This window comes from Myxocyprinus asiaticus, chromosome 36 (assembly GCF_019703515.2).
Source record: "Myxocyprinus asiaticus isolate MX2 ecotype Aquarium Trade chromosome 36, UBuf_Myxa_2, whole genome shotgun sequence".
Lineage (NCBI taxonomy): Eukaryota > Metazoa > Chordata > Actinopteri > Cypriniformes > Catostomidae > Myxocyprinus > Myxocyprinus asiaticus.
The window spans coordinates 9,698,871-9,716,549 of record NC_059379.1 but is presented as its reverse complement, the minus strand read 5'-3'; the positions used below and the strand labels follow the sequence as shown (position 1 = coordinate 9,716,549).

Below are 17,679 nucleotides of genomic sequence, written 5' to 3'. Positions count from 1 at the left end.
TTATAAAGTCTAAAAATATCAAAGAGTAAGGCAAGGACACATATCCTAAATGCTGTCATGAAGAAATACTCCATAACAAAAGGTGAAGTAACAAATGAACGCCACCTCTTTTTTTTTTTTTTTTTTTTTTTTTTTTAAATGTGCGACTTTTAATTTGAAACAATTCTCGTTCTTAATTTGGAGAATAACAACTGCGCACAATGTCCAACTTCATGCCTCTGTGACGTCATCAAAATGGCCCGGAATTTCCTCCTCGCCAGATCTGGCGCATGCGCACATGGAAAAAGAATGCGGACTTCGCAGCTCACTCAATATTAAATTGTTTGATGGCCATTAAATCGATAAATAATGTCAAAAGCGCCATCTCAGTCCGGTTCTTCGGGTGCTGCGGCCAACCTTGGACCTTCATCGTCCTCCTCGTGCTCCTCTCCCTCCGCAGGCGGCACGACGTCCCCCGCTAACGTGTTGCACGCACAGCCCGAGAAGCCCCAGCATTACACGTACGTAACGAAACACCTTTACACCCACCTAATCTCTCATGCAAATCACACATCCTTCATACAATAGACCTATTACACGCCACTAATTGGGATTATATGATCTACAAACAGCTGTGCTTGCTTTATGGAGGCCTAGTACCGTGATGTTTTGCATGCATTGAAATTAGATGATGTTTTGAAAGATGTACTTTAACATCTTTGCAAGAGATCTGCTGATTTTTGACAATAATAAAGAATGCATGCTACTGTATGCAATCCTTTCATGTTCTGATAGGTATGCATGGTGAAATCCTGATCCAAGCTACATGCTTTTGTATGGTCATACGTTAAGATTTTTGAAGCATCTGTTTACAGAACCACACAGGCCAAAGCAATGGTAGATATTACAGATATTTAGATAGTGTAGTCTACAATTGTATTTCTTAGTAGAATAGAAGTTTTCAACTTACAAGATCTATATAGCTGTGCCCAGGTTTTGATTAAAGTCTGTAGTCTCTTTCATTTTATTCTCCCCCTCTTTAGTTACCTTCATCATCTCTTCATTGTTTTTCTCTTTATTTTTGGTGTTTAGATACCTGAAGGAGTTTAGGACAGAGCAGTGTCCATTGTTTGTGCAGCACAAGTGCACCCAGCACCGTCCCTTCACCTGCTTCCACTGGCACTTCTTAAACCAGAGACGACGGAGGCCGATTCGCCGGCGAGATGGAACCTTTAATTACAGCCCTGATGTGTACTGTGTTAAATACGACGAGGGCACAGGAATGTGTCCCGATGGAGATGAGTAAGAACCAGTAGAAACTTCTTTTCTGGCTTTGGCCACAATGTCTGAATTTATGCTAATATATCTTTTTAATTTGTGTTGACAGGTGTCCATTTCTGCACCGAACAGCTGGAGACACAGAGAGACGGTATCACCTGCGCTACTATAAGACTGGTTCATGTATACATGAGACTGATGGGAAGGGCCACTGCAGTAAGAACGGCCCTCACTGTGCCTTTGCTCATGGCTCCCATGACCTCCGAAGCCCTGTCTATGACATCAGGTGGGTTGCAAACAAGAAGTGTGTGTTTTTGTGTTTAATCGATAAGTTAATAATGCACACAATAACGAAAATTTTGTCAATTGAATCACTCTTGTTGTTCCAAACTTCCTTTCTTCATGAAACAAAGCAGGAGATATTTTGAAACATGTTCCTGCTGCTTTTTACCATACAATGAAATTATATATCAGGGGCTGTCAAGCTCCAAAAAGGGCAAAAAAGGCATCATAAAAGTAGTCAATATGACACAAACACAACTTAACAAGTATTATGAAGGCATATGATAGTTTTGTGCAAGAGCAGACTGAAAATTAAGTTAATTACTTATTCACTGAAAATCTTCCCCTGTGCAGAAGCTCTCAAATCTCATTCATACCTTCATGTATTTCAATTTTGCACATCGTGATTGGTTATATAACTAAAGGAAAACCAACCGTGTTTGACATTATTGATGTTGAACCTGGTGTGGCGTGTCTTAACGTAACAAGTTTGAATATGTGCGATCGAAAATATGATTTCAAGGCGAGCAAGATTTTCAGTGAATGACAATTTAAATTAGGATTGCTATGCTACTTTAAAGTTCACCCAAAAATCTCATCACTCACCCTCATGCCATCCCAGATATGAGTTTTATTTTTCTGCAGAACACAATTTTTTTTAAATTTTTTTTTTAATATTATCTCAGCTCTGTAGATCCATAAAATGCACGTGAATGGTGACCAAAACTTTAAAGCTCCAAAAAGCACATAAATGCAGCATAAAATAAATCCGTTCGACTGCAGTAGTGTAATAAATGTCTTCTGAAGCGATACAATCAGTTTTGGGTGAGAACAGACCAAAATGTAACCCCCTTTTCACTGTACATTTTGCCATTGCAGTATCTAGGCACGATCATGATTTCAAGCTCGATTAACTTCCTAGTGCTTGACGCATGTGAAGAGCTAGATGGCGCTAGGAAGTGTAATCGAGCTTGAAATCATTATAGCCAAGGAGACTGCAGATGTCAAGATTGATAGCGAAAAAGGAGTTATATTTTGGTCTGTTTTCACCCAAAACCGACTGGATCGCTTCAGAAGACATGGATTAAAACACTGGGGTCGTATGAATTACTTATATGCTGCCTTAAGTTTTGGACTTTGAACCTTGTTTGGACCTACAGAGCAGAGCTATCCTTCTAAGAATCTTAATTTGTGTTCTGTAGAAGAAAGAAAGACGTACACATCTGGGATGGCTAGGGTTAGTAAATTATTTTTGTTTTTGTTTTTTTGGGTGGACTATTCAATTTTTATTCTGCTTATGTACAGTAAAGTTTTAGGCACTTAAGATGTTTCACAAAAACATTTGTCTTAAGATGGTTATTTATATCTTCAGTTTTAGTGTGTCAATAGGAAAAATATATTTTAGACTCCCAAACATTACTTTTGCAGATAGAAAAGATTAGAATAGAAGAACAGGGTGCTCAGCAAGAGATGGCATTGCCCCCACAGAGTCCCCCACTGAACATCGAGTCAGTCTGAGATTACATATAGAGACAGAAGCAATTGAGACAGCCTAAATTGAAGAATTGGTCTAGGAGAATTGGTGCTGTTTTAAAGGCAAAGGTGGCCACACCAAATATTGAGTTAGCTTTATATGTTTACTGGACTTTGTATGACATTAATTGATCATTGAAAACAATTTATGTCATTATTTTTGAAGACATCCTCACTATGCAACATTTTTCACAAGTGCCTAAAACTTTTGCACAGTTCTGTACTTTCATTGTATGGAAGGGAACAAAGAATGATTTGGAACCATGTAAGAATGAGTAAACAATGACAGTTGTCATTACAGTGTAAACTATTTAATGAAAAGCCTTTTAATTCATATCCTTTCATTACACAGAGTTATAATAAACATTGATTTTGTTGTGTGCTCATGCTGGGTATGATGCTTTGATTTTTCCTTGTCTTGACATTTGTATTCTCAATTTCCTGTTGCTCAGAGAGGTTCAGGTATTAGAAGCCCAAGTTGCCACAGGATTGGTTGAGGGGCCATCTGGAGAAGGACAGTCAGGCGTTGTGGCCAGCACTGCTCTTATAGAAAAGATCCTGAGTGAAGATCCACGCTGGCAAGGTGAAATCAACCTCTCCACACCAGTGTAATAATTGTTACCGAAAACTGAATGTTTTTTTTTTTCATTAACCGATAAAATTAAAATGAAATATAAATGACTCAATTTAATTTTCGTTTTGATACACAGTATACTACACAATTTGAAAACCTTTACAACCCGCTTTAATAAAATGGTGATAGCGATAACAAAATTTTACTTTTTAAAATTGAATTATTTTAACCATATTTAAATGATATCAGTTAAGCTTATACTTTGGCAGCCTAAAAACACTAAAACAAAATTAAAAACTTAATACATTGAAAATAAAAAACATTGGAAAAAAAACTTTAACAGTCAGAGTGAAAACTGAACTAATTTGGAAGGAAAAGTTGAGAATAATAAAGAAATAAAAACTAAATTCCAAGCTTTAATAACCCTGCTCCACACTGAATGCAGACACACAGCTTAAATGTCATGCCTAATTTTCACCATGATATCCTGCTCATTTCTTTCTCTCTTTATGCAGACAACAGTTTCGTGCTCTCCCACTACAAGACAGAGCTTTGCAAAAAACCTCCACGGCTATGCCGACAGGGCTATGCATGTCCCTACTATCACAACAGCAAAGACCGCAGACGGAGCCCTCACAAACACAAATACAGGTTTGCAATAAAAATTCTCAGTTTTATAGATTACATTTAAGGAACAGATAATCCAAAAATAAAATTCTGTCTTTTATGAAAGGAATATTCCAGGTTCAATACAAGTTAACTCAATCGACAGTAAAATAATTTTGACTTGACCCTCCTTTTCTTTAAAAAAGCAAAAATCGAGGTTACAGTGAAGCACTTACAATGGAAGTAAATGGGGCCAGTTCATAAATGTTAAAATACTCAGTTTCAACTGTATAGCCACAAAACGTAAACAGTATGCATGGTAAAGCAATTTTAGTGTGATAAAATTGCTTACTAACCTTCTCTGTGTAGTTATATTAATTTAAAACTTTGTTGCCATGGCAACGTAACGCCTTAAACCCTAAAACAACCGTAAAAATTAAAATTTAAACAACTTTAAAGTTCAAATAATACATGAGTTTTAACAGTAGAATTAATGTAAGTGCTTTTATAAAATTATAAGCTTCACATTTCTCTTTAATACCGCCAAAAATTTGCCCCATTACCTTCCATTGTAAGTACCTCCATTTTTGCTCATTTAAAGAAAAGGACGGACGACTCAAAATACTTTTTTGTTGCAATCAACATTATAACACAAATTCTGTTGATTCAGTTTAACTTGTATTGAACCCGGAATATTCCTTGAACTCACCCTAGTGTACTTCCAAATCCATATGCTGATATTTATTAAGGCACTGACGCAGAAATACCATTGGTTCTCACATTTAAGAGCTGCCATGGAAGGGAATATTTTCAGTGAATAACAACCTAAATTTCAGTCTGTTCCTCACATTAAGTGAGGCTATCATATGGCTTCAGAAGACTATGAGTCATATGGACTACTTTAATTGTTCTTTAATGGGTTTTGTTGTATTTTAGGACCAAAAAACTTCCTTTAATTGATGTAAAAAATAACTGCATATCGGTTTGGAATGACTTGTGGGTGAGTAAATAATGGAAGACTTTTTTTATGGGGGCGGGGGGGTGTTTCTGTAGGTTCAAAAATAATTATAGATCAATCTGACAGGTACAACTGCTACTTGTAAAAATCTAAATTGAAACAAATGGATCGTTCATCCAAAATTGACAATATTCTGGTCATTTCCTCACCCTCACTTTTCACTTTGGTTGCATCTTTTTTTCCATACAATGGAAGTGAATGGTGACTGACGCTTGTATCATAAAATCATAAGGATTTGGAACACCATTAGGATGTTACTATGGTTAACTATCCTTTTAATTCACAATTGTCTTGTTCATGTTTGTATGTAAAGAGCCCTGCCGTGTCCCTCAGTCAAGCACAGTGACGAGTGGGGTGACCCCAGTAAATGTGAAAGCGGAGAAAGCTGCCAGTACTGCCACACTCGGACAGAACAACAGTTTCATCCAGAGGTACTTCACAAACACTATTTAAAGGAGCAGTACTTCACATGTTCTTGTGCCCTAATGGATGTTATACAAGAAAATCATGACTATTTGATTATGATATGTTTGTGATAGTTATTAGGGATTTTAATTTAGTATCTTTTTTTTCCTTTTATTTTGTAAATTGATGATTAGTGCTTGCTAAGGATATCTTTTATTTTATTTTTATTTATTTTCCTTAAGTTTGGCTTCTTCGGGGCCTGGGTAGCTCAGTGGTAAAAGACGCTGGCTACCACCCCTGGAGTTCGCTAGCTCCTAGTTCAAATCCCAGGGTGTGCTGAGTGACTCCAGCCAGGTCTCCTAAGCAACCAAATTGGCCCGGTTGCTAGGGAGAGTAGAGTCACATGGGGTAACATCCTCGTGGTCGCTACAATGTGGTTCGTTCTCGGTGGGGCGCGTGGTGAGTTAAGCGCGGACCCGGCGGTGGGTGGCGTGAAGCCTCCACACGCGCTATGTCTCCGTGGCAACGCGCTCAACAAGCCACGATGCGTGGGTTGATGGTCTCAGACGCAGAGACAACTGGGATTCATCCTCCGCCACCCGGATTGAGGCGAATCACTACGTGACCACGAGGACTTAAAAGCGCACTGGGAATTGGGCATTCCAAATTGGGTGAAAAAGGGGGGAAAAAAAAAGAAAAAGTTTGGCTTCTTCCATTGTTTAAATTAGGCTTTAGATTTTCTTCAGAAAACGTAAACATCTACTGAATGAATTACCCTTTTACCTCCACAGATATACAAATCTACTAAATGCAACGACATGCAACAGAGTGGCAACTGTCCCAGAGGGCCGTTCTGTGCTTTTGCTCATTTAGAAAGTAAGTGATACATTTTGGAAAGTTAACAAGTAATAAGGGGGACACTGTTTATTTACATTTTTATTGTTGATGATGGTGTAATGAAAATCACACTGGCACCAGCTGAAATGAACTGGGCCTCACACAAGACACCAAAGTATGTGGTGATTTTTTTTGATCACACATCACTTAAGGTGTGTTTGTGTTTATTATTATCAGATGGCCACTCCCTCCATCCTCGGGGCACTAGCTAAGGAGTTTCAACTTAACAGTAAAATAATGATCCAAATGGACCATTCAATAAATTAGGTATTTGTAAATTGGAGGGAGCTGGTCATCTGATTAATCTGAAGGATTTGTGAGATTTCATAACCCTTTAGAGCTCTTCTGTGTCACCAACACAAGGAACACACAGTTGTAATAAAATGAATTTTATTTACAAAAAGATAAACAAGAATAACTAACAAAAACTACAAAATGGTACTAATATGTTAAAGAATAATATAAATGAATAGGTAAATAAAAGTGCATAGGATGGAAAGATGCAAGTGGTTGAATTGGAGGTAGCAATGGCAAAGTATGACTATTATCTTATGAAAGATAAATAGCTGTTTCTCTAATAAGGTGAAAACCTTATTTCTATTGAAACAAATAACTCAAAGATTATTTGCTAGACATTTGATACACCGGTTATGTAATCTAAAGAACATTAGAAAATTATAAACTGATAGTATACAATAATGCCAAGGTCTCTGGAAAGAGGTTAAGATGTGATATTTACGTTCTCCTTGATCGATCGATAAGTTCGGTAACGCCGACGTTTTCCACTGGGGCTCAGGGCCACGTTACAGTGGGGATTCCACTTCAGCAGCCTTGGACACGAAGGAGCTGAGGAATGCTGATCTCCTGAAGGCACCAAGAGGGTTCTTGCAATCTGGAACAGGCAGATATACAGCCCTTATGTCGGTGCAAGATTCATCATCTGGAACACGCAGATGCACGAAATTTGAAGAGAATGTTTGCCCACCAAAGCTAAACCTTGTCGCTGTAGTTATCTCCCTGGTATAGGGATTCCACACTTGCCGTTGCAGTAGTCTCTTGTATTGAGACTTGGTACTTGGTCGATCTTCTACTGTCTCTCGGATGGACACTGGGAACGTTAGATGATCTGTTATCCTCTTCTCATGGAGTGAGACTTAGCATGTTGGATGGTTTATATTCTGTTACATCTACCACTCAGGGCAGAGATTAAAAATGTTCATTATTATTCTGTTATTGCCTCTCTCTTGTAAAGTGAGACCAGAATAAAGGTGTGGCTGTTGTAAGGATACTTTATATCCTCCTGATGAGGAAGAGATTTCAGTTTTGCGCTTCTTGTTTCAAGGTTATGTTTGGCTGCTGAGATCGGAGGGGGCCCATACAGTGTGGCTCACCCTCCCTTCTCTGTGTGGAACATTTGCATATTTTAAAGTACACAGTTTAATGTATTTAAAGTCTCATCTATGCATTGTTCCTTTTTCAGACTTCTTCAAAAATACTAATTTTTCTGAAGATATAGAGTCCAAACATTATATTGAAAGATTAAATATTATGCATGCCTTCATATATACCTTAAAGATCCCCTCCAGTGAAAATCAAGTTTGTAACATTGTTTACATGTCCATATGGTGTTTTATTTTTTATATGCTAGAAGACATACCATGAGTGAAATCAGCAGTCAACGCCATGGCTGAGCTTTTTTGCCTTGCAACTGCAGTGTACCAAAGACAGTCTCAAAAACACGGATTCAGACAGCGAGGGTTTCATATGTCACAGTCCGAAGGAACCAATCCCGTCAATTTGCGGGGTGGGGCTTTCCATATCAATGGCATATGCTACGGCGAAGCAAGGTGTAGCTATGTATCAGTATTTTGCAACATGTTCTGTTTTTGGATGCAAAGTTGTGAAAGGAGAAATGGTGAGCCTTCATGTATTACCAAATTATTGGAAAATCTGAGATAAATGGGTGCAGTTTATTTGGAAAAATCATAATGTCCCGGTAAAACTTCCAGAGAAAACTCAGGTTTGCAGAAGTAATTTTCCAGAGAACTGTTTTGAACATTTTACCCAAAAACAGATGGGTTTTGCCACTAAACTTTTATATTGAAGCCCAACGCAGTTCCATCAATTTATCCTGGAGACACAGCAAACCCGAGCTGCAGGCGAGCGATGCAGGGGTGAGTGGAGATGGAGGCGGGGACTAATTTGCATATTCATAGATCCGTGCATATTAAATTAGGCAAAGGTATAGTGTTATCTAAGCCATTTTATGGCATGAAGGGATTATTTTCATGGAAAAAAACTTTTAAATATGTAATTTTGGTTAACAAAGATTAGTTTTTAGGGGTTAAACCAGTGACTGGAGAGGGACTTTAATAGTTCAGATTGTGTGAACTATTGTGTTAATCAAGCAACTGCAATTTACATAAACAGTTCAGTGAACAAACATGGAGTGGATGTGTTGCAGTTAGTGTCCATGTTAGGAGTAAAAGTTTGTGTGTACAAATTTGTCTTTGTGGCTTCTTTGTTTCAACTTTTGCCACGTGGCATGTTAATGCTGCTTCAAGAGGTCTTGAAGAAAATGTATGGTCTTTATCTCAACTCTGGATTGGGGGTTTGAGAGGTTGCTAAGAAACCACTGATGGACCAATGAGAAGTTTTTCCAACTTGTTGAAAGGTCTTTCCTGCCTTGTGAGGGGTGTCTGGCAGTTGTGCGAGCAGCTTATCTGGTGGCTGTGCTTGGCATTTGTTTGTGTTGGTCCTGCCACGATCCAATCAAAATGGAGACACTCTTCTTTGCCTTGACAGTTAGAGTGGGGCTCTGCCATAAACTGGCTCATGGAATGTCATCTGTTCCAATGGTTCACCACAATGAGGTCAATGTTTTATTTAATTTTCTGTTTCTCTTGACAGAATTGAGTGTCAGTGAGGAGCAACTGGCTTTACAATGCAGTTCACCTCCTCTTGCAACTTCCTGCCCTGCCCCATCTGAAGACTCCACCCACAGTGGCCCAAGTGCCGCCACAGAGGAAGGACTGCTGGGACGGGTTCTGTTTGAGGAGTCCTCCAGATTTGAAGCCAGCTCAGGAGGGGAGGGCGGTTATGGGAAAGCCCCCGGGTTTGAGAGGGAAGACCAGGTACAGCAATGACAGCTTTTCAACACTCTTTTGAAGGCATTTAATGGAAAATATTCTGTATGCTTGCAATAAGCACAGGCTTCCACTGTCATGGCAATCCTGGAAATGGTTGTTTATAGAGCAAAACCTGCCCCCTAAGCCAATGTGATATATTAGAGACATCCCTACAATTACTACACCAATTAAAGACAAGCTTGTGAGATGTATAATCTGTATTTTGAGTTTACCATTTCATATATTTTCATTTCAATAAAACTATTTTTCTTTTAGGCCAAACAGAAAAGTTTTGCAATGGAACAACGAAGCAGGGAAATCTCCTCCATGCACAGCAAACAGGTACTGGACACACTCAAAACAGAACGACACTAATGAAAGTTACAAATACGCCTACACGTTCTCTGTGTAATTTTTTTTCTTTATCATGTGGTTTCAGGATTTGTTGGTGTTTCTTCCTGTCGGTAGTCCTCTAAGTTTGTCCTCCAGTGTACCCTCAAGCCTGGCAGCCACCCCACCCAGCCCTGCACCGCCTGGTCCCTCTTCTGGCATGAACGCCAACGCTCTCCCCTTCTACCCCACAAGTGACACGGTGGAATCTGTAGTGGGTGAGTGATGGGGCAGGCCCACATGGAAAGTTTCTGCAGAATTGGAATACTCTTTATGCAGAAAGTGGCTTGTGTTAAACAAATATTTAACCATTCTGCAGCATTCTACATATTCTCCCCACAAAATCACCCGAGAAAATGCAAAAACAAATAATTATTTTGGGCCTGATCAGGGGTCAGGGTGATCTTGGAGACTAAATACTAGAATAGAGTTAGACTCTGTGTCTACCCTGCATCGAAGATGTCTGCATAGCAGGATTCACTAGACTTGCAGTGTAGACAGCTTTGTTTATTATAATAGTAGCCATCTAGTTTGGTAGCATTCTGTTGTTCAGTTTACTTGCTGTGTAGACACAGAATAAGAGTTATTGACGACAATTCATGCTAATAAGGGTTCTTAAATTTTATGTTTGGGGAATATGTATCACTTTATGGTGTTTAGGAATAATTTGATGTTTGTGAACATGAATACGAATATATTGATTTAATATATCAATATGACTATTTTGAGCTTTTTAAGATTTACTGGTAACACTTTACAATATTCGTTAACATTAGTTAATGCATTATGTATCATGAACAAACAATTAACAATATATTATTTACAGCATTTATTAATCTTTATTAATGTTTGTTAATAAAAAGACAATTGTTCATTGTTAGTTCATGTCAGTTCATAAAGTGCATTAATGTTATCAAATGCATTTGTTTATTTTTAAAATGTATTGGTATATGTTGAAACTAACAGTAACTTGCTGTAAAAGTATTGGTCATTGTTAGTTTATGTTAACTAATGTTGTTAAAGGGTTAGTTCACCCAAAAATGAAAATTCTCTCATCATTTACTCACCCTCATGCAATCCCAGTTGTGTATGACTTTCATCTGCTGAACACAAAGATTTTTAGAAGAATATCACAGCTCTGTAGGTCCATACAATGCAGGTGAATGGGTGCCAACAATTTGAAGCTCCAGAATCCACATAAGGGCAACATAAAAGTACTCCAGACAACTCTGGTGGTTAAATTAACATCTTCTGAAGCAATATGAGAGGTGTGGGTGAGAAACTGATCAAAGGTTAAGTCCTTTTTCCTTCACTTTCTCCTGTTTTTGGTGATTCACATTATTCGTGCATATCGCTCCCTAATGATAAAAAATGACTTAAATATTGATCTGTTTCTCACCCACACCTATCATATTGTGTCTGAACACATGGATTTAAACACTGGAGTCATATGGATTACTTTTATACTCCCTTTATGTGGATTTTGGAGCTTCAAAATGTTAGCACCCATTCACTTGCATTTTAAGTACCTACAGCTGAAATATTCTTCTAAAAATATTCATTTGTGTTCTGCAGAAGAAAGTCATACACATCTTGGATGCCAGGAGGGTAAGTAAATGAGAGAATTTTCATTTGAACTAATGTTAACAAATGGAACCTTGTTGTAAAGTGTTAACGTTTACTTTAAACTGTACTATTGCTAGAATGACTTTGACATTTTGTGCGATAGGACTGAAACAGCATCTGTTTCTCTTTTTTAGAGTCTGCACTGGATGATCTGGACCTGAATGACTTTGGAGTCTCAGCTCTTGAGAAAAGTTTGGAGAATTCAAGCCTGCCAAGCATGGGGCTCATGTTGGGTTGGTAACAAGTCTTGTCAGATAAACTGTAGTATAACTGACAGTTCTGTTCCTGAATGTGAATGGGAAAATACTGCATTTGAGCCTTGTTATAGTTCTATTAGACTAAAAATAGTAGAATAATTCTAAAAGAATAGTTCTGATCTTCCTTCAGTTCTGTGCTGTCTTTAAAGGATGCATCTGTAATGGGTAAATAAATGGTGATATTATGAAACCATGTGTCATACGGACACATGGTTTCATAATATCGCCATTGCATAATATGCATACTTCCCTTCTATATAGTATGCTAAAAGCATACTATAAAAAAAGTTGTGCTTGTTTTACAAAACCAGAAAAGATTATTTTCACAGTTGTTGTTACTATGTCATGTATTCGGGTTACAGAACAATGCCCACATTCCCATATGAAGTATGTCCAGGAAAGTAATTATACTACTGACCTGCATACCAAAAAAAAGTTCTTTAAAAAATGTCAGAGAAGGATGGTCAACATCAAATGCAATACATACTCTGACATTACATGAATTTGGACACAGCTTATGACATTTTATTCTTTTCTGTTTCTTTTCATAGGAGGCAGTCAGTTACAGAGTTCAGCACCTGTCAACATTCCTGGCTCCTTAAGTAGCCCCTCCCCTTTCAGATCACCCTCACCTTCTCCACCAATCAGAGCTCACCACTCTCCATTCCTCTCTGCACAGCTGCTACAACATAGCCAATCAGAGAGCAGCTTTTTAGGGACCTCCCATGGTTCTTTAGGTTTGCATTATTTTTATTGACTTCAGTGGCAGCTATTTTACTAAAAACTGTGTTGATCTATATTTTTTCAATATTAAAATATGAATCATCCTGTTTTTTTTGTTTGTTTTTTTTGCTTGGGAGGGGATATGCTAAACCTAAAATTTCTTCTTTTTTTTTTTTTAAGGTTTAAATGGAATGAGCAGCAGTATTTGGGAACATTTTCCTACAGGTCAGACTTCTCCAGGTACCCCTCCTGCTCTGCTCTCCACAGGGACCATGTACGCAGAAGCGTCCCGTCTCAAACAGGAAGTGGAGGAGGCACACCGGGTGCTGAAACACTGGGACCACAGCTGGAGACAGATGGCTCAGGTCAGACACAAGCTGTGTCTGTGTTTAAGTGGAAGATATTGGGGACTTTAAAGGGGCCATGTTCATTTTAGTTTGTTTTTTTTCACCCTGTATTTCAGTTATAATGTTAGCCAATGTTTCTTCGTAATTTAGTTTTCCATAGCTATTTTCCATCTTCTCTTTAACCTTAGAATTAATAAGGAAGTTTTCACTGTACTATTAAGACTTCTATATGTAAGTTAGTTATTGACCTTCAGGAGTTTTTGAAACGCTGATTATGATAACTAGAGAGCAGGGTTGCCAGTGGTTGATACAATGCAGAAATATGATAGGCTAAAGCTATTTAATTATGGCAATTTATATGTACACATGTATACTGAAATTAAACTTTTTTTTTTTTATGATATTCATAAAAACAATCTGTGAAAACGTTTTTTATTATTATTTTTGGTAGATTCTGTAATGTATGTTCAACGGATAGTTCACCCAAAAATGAAAATTGTGTTATTTACTCACCCTTATGCCATCTCAGATGTGTATGACTTTTTTTCCTCAGCAGAACACAAAGATTTGTAGAAGAACATGTCTGCTCTGTTGGTCCTCACAATGCAAGTAAATGGTGATCAGACCTCTGTAGTTCCAAAAATCACATAAATGAAACAGAAGTAATCCATATGACTCTAGTGTTTTAATTAATATCTACAAAAGCGATCTAATAGGTCTGGGTGAGAAACGGATCAAAATGTAAGTCCTTTTTTTACTCTAAATCTCACTTTCACTTTTACATCTAAAAGTCACATGTGGTGCCTGTTTAGTTTCATTTTCACTTTTACATTTGAAAGTGAAAGTTAAAGTGGAGATTTAGAGTTAAAAAGGACTTAAATATTGTTCTGTTTCACACTCACTCGTATTATATTGCTTCTGAAGGTATGGATTAAAACACTAGAGTCGTATGGATTACTTCTGTGTTTCCGTTATGTGATTTTTGGAGATACAAAGGTCTGATCACCATTCATTTGCATTGTATAGACCTACAGAGCTGAGAAATTTTTCTAAAAATCTTTGTTTGTGTTCTGCTGAAGAAAGTAAGTCTTTCACATCTGGAATGGCATGAGAGTGAATATATGGTAAGAGAATTTAAATTTTTGGCTGAAATATTCCTTTAATATGTACATTTCTGTTGGCCAGAATCCATATGTAACTTAGACGCAGAACAGTAAAAGCTATAAATAATTAGTATAAATCATGGTTATTGTTTTGAGTCGTGGCCGGGCCTAAAAGATTTGCCTTGAGCCCCCACAGAAACTTCTGATCCTCCCGCCCTGACTGATAGTGACTGTGATTCAAGGGGCACCCCACCCCACCTCACCAAACATACAAGTACCCCACCACAGATCGCATCCTAGTACAGGCCCTGTTTTGACTGTAGATTTTCTGTTTTTTTTTTTTGGTTCAGTCATGGGCAGTCTTAAAAGCAGATGCGGAAGAGGCGCGTCTTCTGGCAGGTCAGCTGGGTATGGAGGCCGAACGAGCACGGCAGTCTGAAGAGGAGGCGCAGAAGCAAGCCGCTGTCTTGGAGGAGGCACTAGAGAGCTTGAGGCACGCAGAAAACCCACATCTACAACTTCACCAGCTGCAGTTACTGCACAGATTACCGCTCAGCTCCATCTGCAGCCTGCAGGCACAGATCTGCACCTGCTTACGCACTGTAGAACAGGTAATGCACACACCTGCTATCTGCACCCATCACACACTTGGATGGAAAATGGATGAATCTTACAAAAACTGTCTAGAAATGTTCAGTTCATATGTCACCTACCAATAATTGTAATTAGAATTTACATTAAAAAAAATGAAGCCTATGAGGCCAAAGCAGTTAAAGTTGCACTCAGTAAGTTTTTGCTAATTCAATTTATTTTTACACAAAGATATTAATATAATTTTTTAGAAATATTCTGAAAATGATTTAATTGCCAGAGTGCTCATGAGTCGTGGCTGCCAGCATGCAACAATGTGCGAACATGCTTTTGGATTAAATCCAAGAATGTCCATAATAGGGATGTGTGTTGAATTAGACAGAGAAAAACACAGACTAAAAGTAACAAAACAGAAGATAAATATCTTCAGTATGAAGTGGCAGCATTTGGTAATCAAATTTCCAGTATCCAAGATGACAGGTGTCAGTAGAGTCCAAAACCACAAGTACTACTGGGACCGTTGGGATAAGTAAAAGCCAGCTAAAAACTACTGAGTACACCTTTAAAGGACTGATTCATCTAAAAATGACAATTCTGTCATGATTAACTTTGTTCCAAACTTGTATCTCTCTTTTTCTTTCTGCCGTTCCCTTTCATTGCATCTTTTTCCAGACAATGAAAGTGAATGGTGATTGAGGCTGTCATTCTGCCTAACATCTCTTTTTGTTTCACACTTAAGTCTTATGGGTTTGGAACAACATGAGACTGAGGAAGTGATTTTCAGAATTAAAAAATCCTTTAAGATTTTTTTCTTTGTGACATTATGCAATTATGCACATTTACAACCCCCTCGAAAAATAGGTAGAAGCTTATAATGTAAAAATATATTCCCATTACTGTAATGTGAAAAAAAGCTATTTATTTAGATTATAAGGAAAAGTGTTGAATCCAGTTGTAAGATTGCATCCTAGAATTTCATATACTGAATTTAATTTAGGCTAATTTTATTACAAATGTCCAGGTGACCAATGATTTTTCTAACTGAGAATGAGATCCCCCCCCACTCCCCCATTACAGTATTTAAAATAATCTGTTAATATGGTAAATCTCATTGTCAGTAATGGAAATCATAGTGTCCAACTATTATTATTATTATTTTTAATGAAACGAAAATTCCTCTATTAAATACTTACGATTGTACTTTATAAATGTAGTTTACAATTTATATAATGTATCATTTTTTTGTTAGATGGGAGAAACCAAAAAATGTTTAAGGTAATTATGAAGATAAACATTTCCTTGGAAAATGCAATATGACCTGGACATTTCTTTGTAAGATTCACCCAATAATCTGATGTACAGATTGAGTAATAAGAAGACATGTTGGTTTTATTTAATATCTCCTCTTCACTGTCTTTCTGTCTCCTTCATCCTTTCAGGCGGTGTTAAGGAAGCAGAGATTATATTGTGTATCTTGTGACGAAATGGGCTCGGTGGCGTTGCCATGCCAACACGGCCTGCACTGTGAGCGATGTGCAGCCTCGACGGAATGCCCGCTGTGCACTGAACACCAGCAGAGCCTGAATATCCCCCAGTCATAAACTGAGACTTAATCCTAATCTAATATAATCCAGACACTAGACATAAACCCTCGTCCTTCACAGTATCTTCTCTCACTTGGGTATTACTATGATCTAATACATTTTTTTAACAAAATTAGGGCTAAAGTTTTTCCCCAAATATCTGTTCTGCTCTTTTTTTTTTTTTTGTTCCCCCTCTCTGAAAGCCACTTGTACTGGTAAAACAGACATGACCGTGGACTTAATTTGACCCATATCCAGAAGAATGGAACCTCCTTGGCCTTATCTTGGCTTCAAGCTGAGACTAATTTCAAATATGAATTTGTACAATCTTTTTGGCTTCATATTGACCATATCAGAAGGTAAGACTCCATTGTCTAGTTTCAGAAAGGGTTCTCAAACAAGGGATCGTCATATCTAATCTAAACTTTTACACCAACAAGCAGGGATAACAACCAGAGCTAGACCTCAGCGGAGTCAAAACAAGAGAAATGACTGAGAAGAGAAGCTTCTTGTTCTTACCAAATTTATTATTTATTTTTGGTATTTTCATGTTTATTGTGGGGATAAACACTTCACAGATATATGAATATGCTTATGTCTCTTGTAATTGTTATTTTCTTTTAAATGAGAACATAGCAGTCATAACCTGTACAAGTATTCAGGCCTGGTCTAGGTTTTCTAAAGCACTAATAAAATATAGTTAGTGCTTCAATTACAGCACATTTAGAGAAATTAAGGAAATAGTTAAGTGAAAACCATGATACCAAACGGTGATATTCCCTATATGCTATATGTAGAAGCACACGCATACAGTATGACTCTTATATAGTAAGACAATCTTATCATATTTTTTTTTTAAACAAACTTTTAAAACGAAATGTGGAATGTCCTTCCAAAACATTCCGTGAACATTCTGAAATGTTTACAGACAAAATGCAGTTGTTATATCTTTAGTGCAACTGGAATGATTTGTCAGGCCGGGGAAATTTTGTAATCTATACACATTAGCATAATAGGTAGGAAATATAGGAAATTTACCATTTTATAGGATTTTTTAAGTTTAAGTTCCAGGGGTGTTCTACAGGAGTTCAGTGACTGCTACAAAGCAAAAATTAAAAGGAAATCTTTTAATTCTCAGGTTTTTGTTTTCAGAATCATGAAACTGGAGTCCTGGAGAAAGAAGGGCGAACACATACACACACACACACACACACACACACTTGTCTTTTGATCTTGTTCTTATAATGCACATTTTATTTGAAATTGCATTTGCATCTGCATCGAGTAATTTTGCCTGTTAACTAAACCAACAGCAGCTTACGGTTCATTTAGAGACATTTTATTTGAACAGATGTCGGA

General features: G+C 37.6%; 1 protein-coding gene across 1 annotated transcript; it reads left to right on the top strand.

Annotated features, from left to right (window-relative positions):
- Positions 1-214: 214 nt before the first annotated feature.
- Positions 215-16,512, top strand: unk (unk zinc finger). The gene is made up of 15 exons (XM_051673879.1): positions 215-500; positions 1,072-1,281; positions 1,367-1,543; positions 3,525-3,655; positions 4,162-4,297; positions 5,584-5,701; positions 6,467-6,551; positions 9,483-9,706; positions 9,977-10,042; positions 10,140-10,308; positions 11,851-11,949; positions 12,525-12,710; positions 12,877-13,061; positions 14,497-14,757; positions 16,177-16,512. Exons 1-15 carry the CDS (start codon positions 349-351, stop codon positions 16,336-16,338), a joined length of 2,361 nt encoding a protein of 786 aa, XP_051529839.1. The 5' UTR covers positions 215-348; the 3' UTR covers positions 16,339-16,512.
- The last annotated feature ends 1,167 nt before the right edge of the window (positions 16,513-17,679 follow it).